Consider the following 19113-nt stretch of genomic DNA (forward strand, 5'->3'; position numbering starts at 1 on the left):
CAGTTTCTTCACAGGTTATGTAAATGACACACCTGGTCAACCCAATCCCCCGGGCCCTATGTAAAACGATCACTGCCTCCTGGAGCCTCTCTACAAAATCGATCAGACCTGCTCTCTCAACATGAGAAAGCTTTCTCTCCCTTTCCTCTTCTGTGTCTATTAGACTTTGCAGTCCTAAACCCACTCCTTGTGTGTGACTGCGTCCTTACTTTTCTTGGCGTGAGACAATGAACTCCAGGTATTTACTCCAGACAATGGAGCTGTTTCAACAGTTTGGCTGTGTCCCCACCCAAATATTATCTTGAATTGTAATCGCCATATTCCCCACGTGTCTAGGGAGAGAGCTGGTGGGAGGTGACCGGATCATGGGGGATGTTCTCCCATGCGGTTCTCATGATAGTGAGTGAGTCCTCACAAAATCTGATGGTTTCACAAGGGGCTCTTCCCCCTTCACTCCTCTGTCTCTTGCCTGCCACCATGTGAAGAAGGTGCCTGCTTTCTTGCTTCCCCTTCTGCCATGATTGTGTTTCCTGAGGCTTCCTTAGCCATGTGGAACTGTGAGTTAATTAAACTTGCTTCCTTTATAAATTACTCGGGTATTATCTTTATAACAGTGTGAGGATGGACTCATACACCCTCTTCCCCAGCTTTGCAGTCTCCTTAACAACTAACAGCCCTGCCACCTCTGGAGGGGGAATAGGAGGGCAGAAGGGGTTTGATGCTCTCTCAAAACACCATTCTCAGATCATCGCCATTCTTTGACTTATCAGGAAGTTCTCTGGGAACCTCCATTCACAGGGCTTTTAAACATTTAACCTGGTTCTGATGCCAGTAGGCTGAGGGAGGCCCCCAAAAGCAGGTGGCACGTTGACCCCAGCCAGTGTGCAGGATGTTGACATCATCGTGAGAAGGAATTCAAGGATGAGTCAGAAAACAAGGAAAGTGTGGAGATTTATTGTAAAGGGAAAACTAAAAAAAAAAAAAGGGGGAGAGTGTGCATACACAAGAGAGTCTTACAGTGGGGTTTGCGGTTTCTATCTTCATGGGTTTCTTTCACCAAAGGGGTGGAATATTCATGAAGATTCCTGGAAAAAGGTACAGATTTCTTGGAACTCTGGTGCCAGTCATTTTTACACCAAATACAGGTGTTCCCAGAACTGTCATGGTACTGGTGGGCATGTGATTGAGTATGTTAATGAGCATATAATGAATTCCTAGGAGAAACCTAGGTCAAATCCGGTGCCATGTTGGGTCCAGTCAGTCTTAGCCAGCTTGGTTCACACCCTGGCTCAGTCCCTAACTTCTGCAGCTATTCTGATAGTTTCCTTTTGCTTAGTCATGTGAAACTACTGCCTGGAATATTCTGTTCTCTTGTGACCACCCTGTATTATTCCTGTCTCAACTCAGTTTCCATCAATTCCTGAGGCATTTGTCAAAAACAATCAGGGGGCTTGGTGTGGTGGCTCATGCCTGTAATCCCAACCCTTTGGGAAGCCAAGGTAGGAGGATTGCTTGAATCCAGGAATTTGAGACCAGCCTGGGCAATATGGCAAGCCTCTGTCCCCACCAAAAAACCAAACAACAAAAACAATCAAGGATGATTGTTTAATATTGCAGTTGCCGGAGCCAGGGACAACAGTTGAGACCAACTCAAAAGCTGACCAAAAATCTTAAAGGAAAATTTGGGGAATGAGATAAGAAATGTGAAAGGGAAGTAAAAACTTGGGACCCCACTTCACTCAGCCAAAAGGAAAAAATTAATCTGAAAGCTGAGTCATGCAAGAAGCTGCCTTTTCTTTGGTTCCTAACCAGATAGCTACAGATAAAAGGTTAAATATCTTTACAGGTAGCTACTCTATGTTCACGTTACCTTATATGATGTGCTGATTTACTGAGAGTGAGAGGAATATATAATTGACTCTTCCCCTACCGTTCCTTTTCTCTTACAACGTGTGGATGACCATGCCTTCCCTCTTTCCCCTCCAGTCCACTTTGCCCCTTTAAACATTGAAGTGCTCAAATTCGTCTTTGGAGAAAGGCACAGACCACAGACTGCTTCTGTGATTCTGTGTTTTTTTCTTCCAGGAATGTCCTTAAACTTGGCCAAATTAACGTCTAAATTGATCGAGACCTGTCTCAGATATACTTTTTGCTTTACCCCATTGAGGGCTTTGGAAAGTTGCAATATGTTCCTGAGAATCTGGACTGCTCTGCACACCTGTGTGACATATTCTCCTTTATTTAAAGTCAACTGATTATGAACAGCAATCACATCCACCAAATACCTTCATGGCAACACCTAGTGTTTGATTGAGTAACTGGGGACCAGAGACTAGTCAAGTTGACACATAAAACTGATCATCACAAGACAGAACAGAGCCATATAGGAACAGAGCTATATAGGAACATTATAAACAAAATGTTTATATAGCATTGAAATCGGTATTAATCATCCTTGGGGCAGAGCTCAGCATACCTCCCACCATCCCACTGGTATGCCCCAAAGCCCATTCATGACTCTACGTGTGAAAGTACTGAGAGATAAATGGGCATGATATATGCAACCTATTCTCCAAAGGTTCCAGGAAAATAATTATGTAAACATATACACAGAGAATGATAAAGCAAATGTGACAAAATATAAAGCATTGTTAAATCTGGCTAGTACGTACACAGGAATTCTTTATGCATCCTTACGACTTTTCTGTAAGTTTGAAATTATTTCAAAATAAAACTTTTTAGAAAATGTCCACAAAAAGCTTTGTAGAAGAACATTAATATCACCTTCATTAAAAGTAGCCAAGGCTGGGTACCGTGGCTCATGCTTATAACCCCAGCTCTTTGGGAGGCCAGGAGTTCAAGAACAGCCTGGGCAACATGGCAAGAACCTGTCTCTACAAAAACAAAAACAAAAACAAAAAACAAAAAACAAAAAACAAAACACACACACACACACACACACACACACACGTGGGGTATGGTGGCATGTGCCTGTAGTTGCAGCTACTTGGAAGACTGAGGCAGGAGGATCACGTTAGCCCAGGAGGTCCAGGTTGCAGTGAGTGGTAATCACGCTGCTGCACTCCAGCCTGGGTGACAAAAGGAGACCCTATCTCAAAATAAATAAATAATTTAAAAAGGGAAAACAGTCCTACTCCTGTATTTAAAAAATGAAACACCTTAGAAAATGGTTTTTTTGTTCGTCTGCTTGTTTGTTTTGAGACGGAGTCTCCCTCTGTCGTCAGGCTGGAGTACAGTGACAGGATCTCGGCTCACTGCAACCTTCGCCTCTTGGGTTCAAGCGATTCTGCTGCCTCGATCTCCTGAGTAGCTGGGACTACAGGCATGCGCCACCACACCTGGCTAATTTTTTTGTATTTTTAGTAAAGACGGGGTTTCACCATGTTGACCAGGATGGTCTTGATCTCTTGACCTCGTGATCTGCCTGCCTCGGCCTCCCAAAGTGCTGGGATTACAGGCATGAGCCACTGCGCCCGGCCATAAATAGTTCTTTTAACTGGAAAAAATCTGCATTTTAAGATATTTGCTGAGCCTGTAATCCCAGCTGTTAGGGAGGCTGAAGCCCAGGAGGATCACTTGAACCTAGGAGTTTGATGCTAGCTTGGGTAACAGGGCAAGACCCTGTCTCTAAATCTATCATCTATCTATCTATCTATCTATCTATCTATCTATCTATCTATCCATCCATCCATCTATCAATCATCTATCTAATTTGCTGATAATGAATATAGCTAAGATTTATTGAGGATTTATATACCAGACACTGGGCTAAGCTTTACCTATTTCTAGTGTCTAATCCTCACAACCACCCTGTAATGTAGATATTTATGCCCATTTTACAGATGAAGAAACAGACTGAGGGAAGTTAAGTAATTTGTCCAAGGTCTTGCAGTTAGTAATCAGCACAGCAGGAAAGCCAAACCTGGTTTCCCTGTTGCCTGAGCCAGGCCTCTTGATCGGTTACTACATTCTACTAAAAAGGACCTTAATTTCCCTGCCCCGCCCCCCAGCTTCTGAGACACACAAATACCCACACAAGTTATTTTACTGGAGAGGCCTTTTAAGGACGATCCTCTCTAATTATAATTTTTACTTCTTCTGAGAGTCAATCAGGTTAATATAAATGGTTAATCTCTAGAAATAGAATGTTCCACTTTCATTTAAAAGCATTATTTTGCTCCACTAGACAACATCTCTTTATTTTCCCTGAATTAAACTTTCTTTGACCATGGCACTGGCTTTTGTTTTCAAGTGTGTTGTCCTCTCCGTTTCACCCTTCCTCCAAAGAAAATCGATGAGCTACTTGCTTAGAATTTCAGGTAGAATAAAAACAAAAGAAGGCAAGAATTGTCTAAATTTAAAGTGCTGGAAAATCCAACATTTTATTTACTACATTTTGGTGACTACATAAATGCTGAAACATTTTAACACTGAAAAGCATGATGGCATCATCACTTGCTTTTTTTTCTTTTTTTCTTTTTTGCTTAGCAAACACAGCAGATGATATTGCACGGCATAAAGTGAGAACAGTAGCGAAGCTTAAAAAAATTGAAAGAAACCTTAATGCAGTACAGGAGATACTCAGAAACAAACCAGAATAATGCCTAATGCATTACATGTTTTTGTTGCTACACACAAAAATACAGAAGAAGCATTGGACAGAGAGAAAGAGAGAGAGACAAAATATTAGCAAACAACCATAACTGGGTACAATAATCATTTAGTCTGAAATGTAGATGCAACGTAGAAACTACCACTGTTTTCTAATTGACAAAGAAAATGACAGCAACATTTGTCTTTTATCAAAAAATCTTCTAAGCCCCTCATGGTTAGGGTTTTAATTAATTATTTAATTATGTATTTACCCTTTTTTTTTTTTTTTTTTTGTCTTTTTTTTCATTGTTAAGGAAGAACTCCCTCTGCTCTTGGAAGATTTTCTACTCTACTGATCTTTTTTATTTTATTTTATTTTTACCTGATGATTGTCTTAGGCACCCTCCTTACGTAATAAACCATCAAGCTAACTTGAACAGGGAAACTGAGTCACACTCAAACAATAGCTAAGGTCAAAAGTGTAGTGAAAATAGAAAAAGGGGGAAGGGATAGGTCTAAGTGAGTGACAGATAGGCTGATTCAGACAGGACAATAAGCACAGGGAGATATGAAGACAACTACCAAAGCAAGTGGAAGACAAGGTTTTCAACTTTATTGTATTGAAAAATACTTGTCACTTGGTTCAGATAGCAAATCTAAAATGAGCCCACAATGATTATGTAATAAATGCAGAACATACCACAACAAATCGAGACTAACATGGAAACGGATGTGACCTTGTGAATACAACGCCGCTCAGCGCTTCACTGCTCAACAATTGTCCTAGGTTTCCATAACTCATCGCACAGCATTGGTATTAAAAACAAATAATTGGTCAATGTTTTCCAACAGCACACTGAGTGATCCTGCAACCCAAAGCAGATTTATTGCCCTATTAAAACACATAATGAGTATAAAAATGTTCCTAAGAAAATGTAACATTTGACCTGAAGTCTAAGCCCTCTCTTTCCTTCCCTATCACAAACACCCCTGTGGAGGGGAAAAAAAAAAAAAAAAAAAAAGGCAAAATTTGTATGTTGAGAGGGAAAGTATTTACATCTATGGGTTTATGACGTGTAGTCAGAGCAACTTCTTTCAGCAAAATAAAACAAAATAGTGGGCACCGACTCTTCTGAGGATGCCACTGTCAGTTGAGAATTCCGTGTGTGTGCTCATCACAAGTAGGGCCAAGTATCTGAACTGCCTCCATGAAGGGAGCTGAGGGCAGGGATCATCTCTAGTGCAGAAAAGAAACCAGTCGGAAGATGAAGAGTGAGTGGAGACAAACTCAGAGAGGCATGGAGTACATTCACCCCAGGACCCTGACATTTGAGGATGACTCCTGTGACTTTGGTAGGGATGTGTGGGGAGAGGAGGGGCAGTCGTGAGTAGCAGATTCCAAGAAACTGATGTGGAGAGGGATGTGTAACTTTGATTTTTCCCTTAAATTCTATTGATAATTGAGGCCAAGCAATCGTGTTTTGCATCTACTGTGGACTGGCCAGAGGGGAAGGGGCTGGGTCAAGCTGCTCCCCAGCCTTGACTTTCTGTCTAAGGGCATGAGGCCATTACACTCTCCTCTCAGCTTTGCAAAAGGAACTGTGTCTCCATGCCCTGCCCCCTGCCTTGAAGCAATTCAGAAACTTGGGAAAACCTAGAGGATTTCCAAATTCAAGTTAGCTTGTCTTTTTGAGTTTTTACACTCTACTTCTCATACCCGTGCGAATGGTTAAAAAAAAAAAAAAAAAAAAAGTAGCAAAGTATCTCACAAATGCCGGTGCTTTGAAATATTTAAAAAGTCTTAAATTCTTTGGAATTTCAGGTCTTACCTGCAAAGTAATCTTTTCTAAAAAAATTAATAAATTAAAGGAAGAACATGAATAATGCCTTTCTTTCTAAATGACAAAAAGGACTATCTTGAAACACTCACTTTGGCATGTACAAGTTTCTGAGGGGGGACCTGGCAGTGTTTACAGCACACATTGAAATACCTACTAAGAAAAAGCTAAAGATACACCCTGCAGTTAAGAGAAGCTCTTGCCTTCAGCTTATCTTAGCATCGAGAACAAAAAGATTGTAACATAAAGCTTTGGCCATTTCGATTCTACTATATACATTTTAAAAACTACACAGTCATAAATTAAAGCAATGATTAAATAAGCTCATATAAAATGTAATTAAATTAAAAAAAATCACAGCACGTTATAGAGAAAAATAGGAACCAGCTTCACAAAAAAGAGATTTTATATATATATATATATATATATGTATTTTTTTTTTTTACCCTGTGGAAACAAATTTTCTACGGAACACAAAAACTTCATAAGTAACCATCAAAACAAAAATCATTTCTTATTCCATTCTTGCTTTTTTACACAACCCTTAACTCACTGGGGGGAACTTTTCCAGAAATTAAGTCTTCCTTGAGCAACAGAGCAGTTCTGCCAAGAAAATAAACCCCAAACCAAAGGGGAGGGGGGACATCCCAAACATACAAACTACAAAATAAATAAGAATTATAAAGTTTTTTTTTTTAAAGTAACCTTAACAATTATCAAACTAGTAAGTTCTGCCTTATCACATAGACTCTCTATACAACATAACCCTAAAACGTTATTACTATGAGGTATTTGGAGGAATTGGTAAAAGTTACGCACGGCCTGCCTGGTGGAGGGACAGGTGAAGTCAGGTGGGGGGAACTTGAGAGGGAACGAGGAGGAGGAGCTTTGGTTTATCAGCAAGAAATTGGGAAAAAAAAGTCATCCTTTGGTATCAAAGAAAGTTTCATTGCATGGTTGCACGGAAAAAGCACCACGGTGAATAATTATTCCTTTTTTTTTTTTTTTTCATTAGTGGCCTTTCTAAGAGGCTGAGGTATTCAAAGAGTATAAGGTGAAAGAGGTCAACAGCGGTTTAACACTTTGGTTCAAGCAAGGCACTCGTCCTAGGAGTTTACAAAGTTTGCAACATGTTTGCCTAGAGATTTACAAGTAGAACTAGCAGTAATAAGAGTAGTATTTCCTAATGTTGTTGTTGTCATTATTGTATTATTATTAAGAATGAAGACAAGTTTACACACTGAGTGAAGAGTGAGGAAGGGTGGTGGGGGAAGGGAAGGGGCGGAGTTCCCTCTGCAGACTGAGACCGTGCATGAAAATATCTTTGGTATTCTTTGGTATCATCAATGTGATTAAAATCACCAATGGAAATTGAGTGAGGTAGCGTCTTTGGTTCACACTATAAATAGTAGATCTTTACACTTTTTTTTCTTTTTTTCTTTTTTTTGTTTTTTTTTGTTTGTTTGTTTTTTTGTTTTTTTTTTTACACGTGGAAGTAGCTATTTTTTTACCTTCTGCTTCTTTGTCCTTACTATTTAGGAAGTAGTTACCAAATGTACTGTAAAGCTAACCACACCACAGTAATAACCCAGAAGGCCAAACACGTCTCAAAACAGCCTCTGGTGTTTGAATGCACCCTAAACAACTAGATAGAAAAAGGAGAAGTGCTTTCTCTTTGTTTGCTAAATGCATAGTTTTCATCCTTTATGTACAAAGAAGGGAGGACCTTTCTTAGGGAAAATGCCTTTACAGCTCATGTGAAAATGTCCTAGGACTCTTTGGTATAGCAAAGTTTGCATTTAACCTGCAACTACGGTCATTCACCTGGGGTAGCAATGGGAGTGGAATGAATCCAAAAGTAGTGTAGTGCTTTTATATTTTCCTGGAAAAATAATTTCGCTTTTTTTTTTTGCGGGGGCACAGTGAGTGACATGTTCATTTAGAACTTCTGGATTTCCCACACATTTTCTTTGGTCTTTGGAGTCTATTCCAGCTGCATCCGGGGACTGGAATACTCAATTCCTGACATCCAGAGCTCTTTTACCTGAACATTTATTGACGTCTGGGGTTTTGGGGTGTCCAGATGTCACACCTCCCTGCCCTCTGCAGGAAAGCTTCCAGTGATGACAGGACCTGAATGACTTATGGCCAGAAACAGACTAACTTCCATTCTACCAAAAAAAAAAAAAAAAAAAAAAAAAAGGATTACTTTAAGTGCAGTTTTGGAATAAACACACATACAAATAAAACAGTAAGATAGATACCTTTTTCTGGTGAATTTTGCAAAAGAATTGAGAAATGATGGGTGAACAAATGGCACATGATTGGCTCTGTGGAATGTAGATTAAAAAACTCAAGCCAGAAATTAATGTTACACTCAATAGGAATGGAAGCATTGTGTTTTTTTTCTATATGCCAGTTCAGGAGCAAGTAAAGAATCGGTTATACATGATGTAATAAGTGTATTGCTTGTGAGAAGCTGAGTTTTGTCCATCACGATTTCTAAAAAGCAAACGATGAGAGTATGCTTAAACAGTCGAGTAAAAAAATTGCTTTTCAGGCTCTGATTTGTGCATCTGTTTATGAGAAAATATATCTCTAAGCCCTGAAATTGCATAATGGGTGCAAATTCAATGCTGGTATGAAAGTTATCTTTGGTGTTAGCAAACAGGATAACTGGTGAGTTTCTTAAAAAACCATTATGGTGGGATACTGAAAATGAAGCAATATTCTATGAGACTGTGCCTACACAGTACCAAAATAATTGGTCAAAAATGCAACATGGGCCAGGTGCAGTGGCTCATGCCTGTAATCCCAGCAATTTGGGAGGCCGAGGCGGGTGGATTACCAGAGGTCAGGAGTTCAAGAGCAGCCTGGCCAACATGGTGAAACCCTGTCTCTACTAAAAATACAAAAATTAGCAGGGCGTGGTGGCACCTGTAATTGCAACTGCTTGGGAGGCTGAGGCAGGAGAATCATTTGAACCCGGGAGGTAGAGTTTGCAGTGAGCTGAGATCACGCCACTGCACTCCAGCCTGGGTGACGGAGTGAAACTCTGTCTCAAAAAAAAAAAAAAAAAAAAAAAAAAGGTAACATGCGTGTTGGATTGATTTTGGGATTAACACATAGTAACAACAAATAAAAAACATGGTTGTCTGAATTCTGCTTTTCTTTTCTTGGAGTATTGAATTTGGTAAGATTGTGTGTAGACACAGCTTGAATTTCCCTGCATTTAGAATTATCACGTTTTAGATAAACAAGGCTTTCCTCCCTCCTAAATTATAAATACATTATGTAGCTGTATCCCCGGCTCCCTCCATTCCTGGAGAGAGAGAAAATGTTAATCAGTTTTTTCCTTTTTGTTTACGTCATTGACAAGATTCTATTTTTTAGTAAATCTTGAAGGGTGGCCATTTAAACGGTCTCTTTCAATAGCTGAACTATAATTGTGCCATATTTAGAAGGGAAATTTTTAAGCTGGAATTGTGGGTGAAATTTTTTAAAAAAGACAAAACATGTCAAGGCAAATGCAGTATTTCATCAAAAGAGAAGTATATGTTGGTTTCCTCTTCTCATTCGGCAGCAGACATGAAGGAGACACAGATAGATGGCTTGTTCGTTTTGCTTCACCTCTCTAGTTGCCTGCCTGTTACAGACCTAGACAAGGTGCTGAGATTTGATGCTAAGGAGTTATGTTTTGTGTCAAGATGGTTCAGTTTTATTCTTTGGCATTTTTAATGAATCTCAATAAAACAACTTATCATTAGGATAACATTTAATTTTATAGTTCTAAGTAGGGGTGGTAATTAACTAAGAGTATCCAATTCTTTACCTAATGGCATAATAGGCATCCACTTACATAAGTTACAGTCCAACTGAATTCAGAGAGAATTTTTCTGGGAATCTAGTGATTCGCTGGGGTACCACTAATACAACTTCTTCTTTTTTTTTTTTTTTTGGCTTTGATTTCTACAGTTCTGGTTAAGTGATTTGGAAAAATAGAGATTTAAAATTTTGTATTTGTAAGCTCAGGTCTAGTTTTTAATCTGTCCCTGTTAGAGAGCAAAATCTATATTATAAAATTTCCAGCTTAATGCAGTAGCAAGAAAGAATGCAGAATGCTTTGGAGGCTATTCTTAGTTCAATAAATTGATTAATACCAATAGATCAAAAGTCTTGTCATCCACCAGAACACTGGCTTTTTCTATGCAGTTCCACCAATTCTACCATTTCTGCTGTTTTACTGATGTCCAAGTGATAAAATTTCTGGAATTGGCAATAAGTTAGTTTGATTACTTTTTAGGATACTTATAAGTACTGAATAGTTCATTTGAATAATAATTTTTTTTTTTTTTTACTTTATTTGTATTTGTAAAGTATTTAAAAGAGGTTTTTGGTGCCAAATGCATAAAGCAAATATAAGTCAATTAATCTAAGGATAGTTCTTCATTTAGTGACCTTTTATAAAAAGCATTACTTTGAACGAATTTTCTAATTTAGTTACTTTCCCTGTTAAACTTAGTTTTCTAGTGTAAAAATGGGGTCCTACTTTGGAAAGATCCTCAGGTTTTCTCAGCTAGGAACAGATTATGGAATCATGTCTATCTCTCTACTTTAGTGACATTTATGGATCCTGAAAAGGAGTGTGCCATCTGGATGTACACGTGTACTGCATCGACCTCTCTGCCATGATATTAATTGCTTCCCTGAAGCTACATTCTTTCTTGCCAGTTCTGAAAACTCATATTTCAAATGCTTCAAGAGTCATAAATAATAGTCATGATTCTATGTGGCATGTGTATTACAGCTAGATCAGTTCATACGTATAACTTTACATAGTATCTTGTGTAAAAATAGCTTTGGTTATTAAAATCATTGCAATAAAATACCTGCACTATAATATTAAGTGTGTTCTTTGGTACCTAGGTGATTTTTTAAATGGATGGACTCTTGTTTCATTTCTTAAAAAATATCTGAACATTCCTTAACAAACAAAGAGAATGCACTGGTTTAGGTGTCATTCAAATTTTCTTTGCTGGGTTTGAATCTGCATTTAGGTTGCGGGCCTGGCAGGTTCAAACGCTAGGCTAGACGAGCAAAATCACTAATCCAATGAACTCAGACAACCCCATACCATGTTGGTTGCACTCCTATAGCACAACCACTTCTGAAGACCAACCAGCTCTGCCTAAGTCTCTAACCACTGGTGGTGGTGGTTGTGTGTGTGTGTGCGTGTGTGTGTACGTGCACGCACACACACATGCACACACACCCACACACAGTACTGAGACATCATACACCTTCGTGGCATGGTAGAACAGATGAGAAAGTTCGATCTTAAAAGATGTCCGCTCAATGGCTCAAAATCACTATGCTCCAAACCACTAAACAGCCAAGCACAGCGAGGATGGTCATGGATTGAAGGTGTGAGATCCAGTGGTGTTTTCCTGCTCATCATTTGTCTTGCCAAGTCGCCGCCCCGCTGAAGTGTGTGTCTCCAAACAAAGTCAGAATGCAGGTGGGCTAAGTCTTTGGTTTCTTTGGACTATAAATAACACTTTTTTTTTCTTCAAATATTTCTAAGTATAAACCTGCTATCTTGAGGTCCTGGTCTTTTAAAAATTTTTTTTAAATTTAAAGCTTTTCCACCGAGGTTTTAGTTTGTGGTTCTTCCTTCATGCTTTGGTACAAGTGCTTGATGAAGAAGATGAGTTGCCTGAATTGGAGCTGCCCTCATCCTGCCACTTGTCCAGACTCCTCCTCCTTGCGTTCATGAAGAAGTTGCTGACAGTGCTCAACTCCAACCCCAGCTGCTGGGAAATGGTGATTTGCAATTCTTTGGATGGACGCTTATTTTCCTTGAATATTGCATGTAGAGTTCGACGCTGGACATCTGTGAAGACCAACCTGGGCTTTTTGGGTGTGTTGCCTCTATCCTTCCCATGTTCTTGTTCTTTCCTTTTACATGCTGTGAAGAAACACAGAAGATGTTAGAACAAATGATCTAGGGGAGAATCAAGAGGAAGAAAGACAGAGCTCATAAAAATTTGTTAGCCATTCCTCATGGCCTGCTTTCTGTTTGCTGACCTCTGCTTTAAGCACCATGGGGGGCTGGGAGGAAAGTGTAATAAGAGAATGGAGAATTGGGATATAGGTGAAGTTCTGTGAGGCCTGGGCGTGGGTTGTGGCTTTGATGAGTATTTGCTCTTTGTCCTGGGTGAGTCAGTTAACTCCATCTGGGCCTCAGATTCCTCACCTGTAGAATGTAAGTTTCTGGCTAAATGAACTTGTCACTTTGAACTTTTGTTTCTTTATCTGCAAAATGCATACAAGAATACCCACCTTGCTGTGTTGTGGTATGAAATAGTGTACGTAAAAGTTTATGCTAACTTTACAAATGCAATGCCTTGTCAGCAAGAAGCAGTTATAGCCCTCAAAGGGTTTATAGTCTGCTGCCCGTAGAATATTAAGAGCCTAATCAGAGTCTGAAAACATAGTAGAAAGGAATTGCATTTGTTTCCCTTCTGATCTTTTTTATTTTCCAGGAAAATCTGTATATAAGAAAGTTCAGTATATAGTTTTTTATCATGGCCATCAGTCTTCTACTGATTTTCTAGTGGAACCGGGAACTGTGGAGGTGTGAACCACTCTTCCTCGACATTGAGACTAAACCTGCCAAGTTAGCCATGTTCATCTCTGGGTTCTCTCTGTGCCTCCTTTTTGCAAGCCATGCTCTTGGAGTCCCCCTCATCCCTTACCTGGTCTCCCACTGAGGGGCCCATTCCCTACCCATGCATGTTTGGTCCTGTATTACCAAGATGCTTTTTGGCTGCTAGAGCTATTCTAACATATCATCCCAATGCAGCCCTCAGGCCCCAGGGTTTGGCGCCAGATCAGGGTCTCTCCTGATTTTAGATGCCATAATTCTCTTTCCATCCTAATGCGGCTCACTAGTTTCCACCTGCTAAAGGACTCTCAGGGCTGCACTGGTAATAATGCACACCGCCCCTCCGCCCAATCTCCACCATCAATCAATCCCCACAACCATCCACAAATAACCACATAACCCAGGTGCTCTGATATGCGTATGCAGCCTTAAGACAAGGCTCCTATGCCCTCACTGCCATCAGATTGCTGCCTCCTAGCCCCGTATGTAGGTGTTCTAGAGCTGCCACTGCCACCTTTATATCTGGCTGATTGTATCTCTCATCCCCACCATAGTGGAAGATGGGTGGGGCATGCTTTGTGGTGGAGGGAGGGATTGCCACTCTTCCATATCGCATCCCTCCCATTGCTGTCCTGCCTGTTGCTGCCCTCTGCTTCACCACATGCCTCTGTGTATTCCAGGTTCTCAATTCCTTACCTGATGGTTCACCAGCTCTGGCTAGATTCAGCCTCTGTGCTCTCCTCAGCCTCCCCCTCCCTTTCATTCCCAGCTGGGTAGATTCTGGACTTCAGAGTTCCTGTAAAACTTTAGGTGCCCATTGGTAGAAATTAGCTCAGCAACAGATCAGCTGCAGAGCTCATAAGTGAAGGCTGGAGAGGGCTCAAGGCTTTACAGTCCAATCCAGAGGGCTCCAATTTTTTAAAACAATGTGCCACTTAGTAAAAAAAAAGTTCTGAGTATATATTCCCTTATATTATTTATTTATAAATCATATACATGTGTTAGTAGACTACTGTATTGTGCACATTATAAAACATACACAATACAAAAACATTTTTTTTTTTGAGACAGGATCTCACCCTGTTGCCCGGGCTGGAGTGCAGTGGTGCAATCTCAGTGCACTGCAACCTCTGCCTCCCTGGGCTCAAGCGATCCTCTCACCTCAGCCTCTGGAGTAGATGGCACTACAGGTGCGTGCTGCCACACCCGGCTATTTTTTTTTGTATTTTTTATAGAGATGGGGTTTCACCATGTTGCCCAGGCTGGTCTTGAGCTCCTGGGCTCAAGCAATCTGCCCACCTGGGCCTCCCATTAGAGGTGTGAGCCACTGCCCACAGCCCACAATATTAAAATTTTTAAAGGGATAAAATAAAAATAGACATGAAATTCTCTTCTAGAGATGCATCTGCTTGCCCAGGCTCCGGAGTGTATTCACCCCACTTACGGGGCCACTGATCCAACTATTAGTAAATATAGGAGTGAGAATTTCAGAATGAACATGAAGGGAGGGCTCAGTCATGAAAGAGAGATTTGTAGGCAAGGCAGGCCTTATGGCCTTTTGTAACATGTCCTGTAGGTCACTTGCTATGCTTCTTGCCCACCATGGGGGGCGGCATCAACCTAATGGGCAGGGTTATTAAATGCCCAACTCCCTCAGAGTCTCGCGTTATATACATCCTGAGCCAGGTGAGAGTCTCCAAATAGAGTTCCTCCTCACAGGGGCCTACAGCCCTCACTGGGCACCCAGATTAAGTCCCAGAAAAAAATGACTAAAGTCAACTCTAGTTAGTTTGAGTCAGCCCCTGTAGACACAGCCTCATACAATACTGATGCCGATGGCTGATTCATTGACTTAAAAATGAATACAAGGCCAGGCGCGGTGGCTCACGCCTGTAATCCCAGCACTTGGGAGGCTGAGGAGGGCTGATCATGAGGTCAGGAGATCAAGACTATCCTGGCTAACATGGTGAAACTCCGTCTCTACTAAAAATACAGAAAATTAGCTGGGCGCAGTGGCGGGCGCCTGTAGTCCCAGTTACTCGGGAGGCTGAGGCAGGAGAATGGTGTGAATCCGGGAGGTGGAGCTTGCAGTGAGCTGAGATCGTGCCTCTGCACTCCAGCCTGGGCGACAGAGCGAGACTCCATCTGAAAAAAAAAAAATAAAAATAAAATAAAATAAATAATAAATAAATAAAAAGACTACAACGCAGGTTTTGCTCTTAAGGATGCCAGATTTAAGCAAATAACTGCATATAAGCAATTAACTACAAGAGTGTAAAAAGAGTGTACAGAGTCTAATGCTTGAAGATATTCAGGAAGGCATTATAGAGAAGGTGCTTCAGATGGGCCCTAAAGGATAAATGGAGGCTTGCTAGTGAGAGGAGTGGGAAGAGTGGGAAAGCTCGTTCCCTGCAGAGGGAGCAGCACTGTGAAGGATTGATAAGTATTAGTAGATTGGTATTTGTGAGGCAAGAGGGCACACAAGAAGGAAAGGCTGTGGGAGATGGCTTCGTGCTTAGACAGAGATCAGATATGAATCATCTCGTAAGTAAGGAGGAGGTATGGAGAGGTATGAGTAAGGGTGTAGTGTGATTACATTTGGGCTTAGAAAAACCCCTCTGGTGGCGTTGTGGAGGGAGAACTGGAAAGCAGCAAGATTAGGAACAAGAATGCTACAGTCGGTGCTGTGGTCTACCACCCAGATCCCCCTTCAGGACTGAGGCACTCGTTCCTCCAGCTGCTGGAAGGGTTTGGTGACAGGTGGCTCTCAGGTGAGGTCCATTCTTGGAATCGCCCTTGGCCAAAGGTTATGCCACCCTGGGGTGGGGTGGGGGTTTGCCCATATCTAGTGGAGGTGGGTGGGGGGGTGTAGGAGATGGGGTTATGGAAGGTGGTGGTCTAGGAGAGTGGAAATGAGTTGGTTTAAGGACCTTCAACCCAACCCCTTGCATCAAGTGAGACAACTCTAAAGAGTCATCTGGTTCAAGAGCACTCCATATAATTGGTTGAGGGTATTTTTGCACCTACATTGCTGTTCAACTCCTCCTTCTGCCCAATCTTACTTCCTTCACCACCCCCAGGGGAGTTATTCTCCTTAACATGCTCCAAAAACCTTTCTGCTTGCGCATCTCAGAAACTCAGAGTCTGTTTTGCAGAGAAACAGACCTAAAATAGAAGTCAGAAAACCACCGTAGGGCCAGGCACAGTTGCTCATGCCTGTAATCCCAGCACTTTGGGAGGCCGGGGCAGGCAGATTACTTGAGGTCAGGAGTTCGAGACCAACCTGGCCAACACGGTGAAACCCTGTCTCTACTAAAAATACAAAAATTAGCAGGGCGTGGTTGTGGGCGCCTGTAATCCCAGGTACTCGGGAGGCTGAGGCAGGACAATTGCTTGAACCTGGGAGGCGGAGGTTGCAGTCAGCTGATATTGCACCACTGCACCCCAGCCTGGGTGATAGAGCGAGACTCCATCTCCAAAAAAGAAAAGAAAACCACTGTAATGAGGACCCATAATTAGACGATGGCAGTTGAGAATGGAGAAGAACTTCTTGGGAGGTCAAATCAAGAAGACTTACTGAGTACTTGGCTAAGAAGGTGTAGTCTGGAACACCTGCCGGGTTTCTGGTTGGATGATAGCAATGGGGCCATTAGGAAATACAGAGGGAGAATGAGTTTTATGAGGGTAGTAACCACTTCTATATGGAACAAATTGCATTGGATGTGTTTGCTGGACATTCTGTTAAAGATCTCCAATAGGTGGTTGTCCAGCAGACAGCAGGATGTATGGGATCTGGAGTTCAGGGAAGAGGTCTGGGCTAGAAATATAGACTTGGAAGTCATTAGGTCTCTAGATGGTAAATTACACAGAACACACACCCACGGGAAAGTAAATAACAGAGCACTGGGTGCAGACTTGACTTATTTATCATTCAAAAGGCAGAGCTAAGGGAAATCAGAAAGAGATATTCATCTTCCATCTAGCCAGATTATATGTTTGAATGACTTCAGTCTGGTCCTTGGCATTTGGCAGGACTGTCTGCTGAAGCTACCCCTGAGCCAGCATTTCCCAAATGGCATCAGAAGAATGATACTCTCTCAAACACGGGTTCCTTGAAAAGATGGTTTGCAGATCAAGGACATTTAAAAAAAATCTATTATATATTGCCTCTTCCTCAGGATTCATAATATATGTAAGCACACCTAATTCTGTTTCTCAAATTTGTTTGACCCCAGAACCCTTTTTGGTGGAGACTGTCAATTAATGTCTTATACAATATTAATGTTGGGGAAATGCAGTTTGGAAGTTCCTGCCCCGGGACCTCAAGTACCGTAGACGTTACAATACCAGAACCTGGGGAGTGAGGTTCTCTTGGAGCAGGGACCCTGGCTGACTCACTCTGTATCTCCAGGACACCCTGGCCTAGGGCCTGGTTGTAAGGGCAGATCAGTATCCATGTGGGTATGGGACAGAGGTATGTCTGCGAATAAGTGGATGTGATTAGATCTGGAGGAAATGCTGCCAAAGTTGGAGGTGCTGAAAAAGAAAGCAGAGATATCAGTAAAATGGAGAGTAGACTAAAGCTTATTGAGAGTCACTGAATGACCAGAGGAGGCTAGGAGGAGCAACCTGTAGAAACAAGTCATACTTCTAGAAGCTTTCACCAGACCATAGCTGTGAGAGCTGAAATTTCCACGGAGTTGATTTCAGAGTAGAGATTACCCATCGTAATTCCTACCTTACCATCGTAAGGTAGGAAACTCCCAATTGGAGGTTATGAGAGTCCATGTGAGTATATATAGTGTGTGTATATATATATCTATATATATCTATATATATATCTATATATATATATCTATATCTATATATATCTATATATATATCTATATATATATCTATATATATCTATATATATATATCTATATATATATCTATAGAGAGAGAGAGAGAGAGAGAAGGAGTATGACAAGAAGTAGTGCTGCTTGGGGAACAGCAACACACATGTTTATGTGAATATAATATTTTTTATGTAGGGGTACGGTTTCCATTAAAAATAGAGAAATACTTGTCAGTGAACTGGATTAAGTGGAAGGAGATGGCCCTTGTTGGTGAAAGATAGTACTGATGATGAAGACCCATTTTGAGTCACCTCCATGGGGGTGGGCAAGCAGACAGATCTATAGGATGCACTGGCAAAGGGCAGCAGGGGCTCGTATCAGACTTTGATGTTTATGGGTGAGGTCACCGGAAGTGAGTACTATGGAGGAGGTAGAAGTAGGCCTGAAAGATGGTAAAAGTCAGAGCATGACTTTGTGTGCCACAGGATTGGCAGACCTGTGCTGGTCTGTGAACCATTACTGACCTGCAACAAGGTCAGTACAAAAAATTGAGAATAAGCAATTAGAAATGTTTATGGCAGTTTGACATTGCTGCAACATTCAAATGTGTGATTATTTTTCTAGTAATATATTTTTTATTGTATTATCAAAATTATTCATTCAGGACAGATGGAAGTTAGAAACAAACCAGCAAACTAGTCCTTCACTACCTAGAGTTTAAGAAGCCCTGTCTTAGAACACACTTTATAAAACATAGTATGTAGTAACATCTTAGGATCAGTTGTCACTCAAGCATTTGTATACCAACTTATATCCATTTTCCTGACTTAACAATACAAAGGACTTTACAACGTATAAAGTGCTGATTGAATTATGCAAAAGTCTGCCAAGAATTTGTCTGGGAATATGTGGGCACAGACATTTTGGCCTGGGAGGCATTAATAAAGCCAGATGAACTTATGATACAACTTCTTAAATGAGCCTGGACTCAGAAGATGCAAGCTCTGGCCCAGCTCCGTGGATATGCACCTGCAAATACTACCAACTTTATGAATTTGGGGATTATGTTTCCAACACAGGAAATTTGGGGGACACATTCAAACCATAAAAGATATTATCTTACTAATTCCTAGTACCATTTTGTGAGGTGAGAGAA

The 19113-nt window shown here is 41.0% G+C and overlaps 1 protein-coding gene across 1 annotated transcript in view; it reads right to left on the minus strand.

Moving 5' to 3' along the window:
* Window positions 1–12083: 12083 nt before the first annotated feature.
* The window catches only part of LOC116275831 (hepatocyte nuclear factor 6), a 33912-nt gene continuing 26882 nt past the window's right edge, over window positions 12084–19113 (minus strand). Inside the window, exon 2 of the mRNA XM_031668665.1 lies at window positions 12084–12420. Coding sequence (XP_031524525.1) covers window positions 12128–12420 — 293 coding nt within the window. The 3' untranslated portion in view covers window positions 12084–12127. The remainder of the gene's footprint in view (window positions 12421–19113) is intronic.

The sequence above is a fragment of the Papio anubis genome, chromosome 7 (genome assembly GCF_008728515.1).
Source record: "Papio anubis isolate 15944 chromosome 7, Panubis1.0, whole genome shotgun sequence".
Taxonomy (NCBI): domain Eukaryota; kingdom Metazoa; phylum Chordata; class Mammalia; order Primates; family Cercopithecidae; genus Papio; species Papio anubis.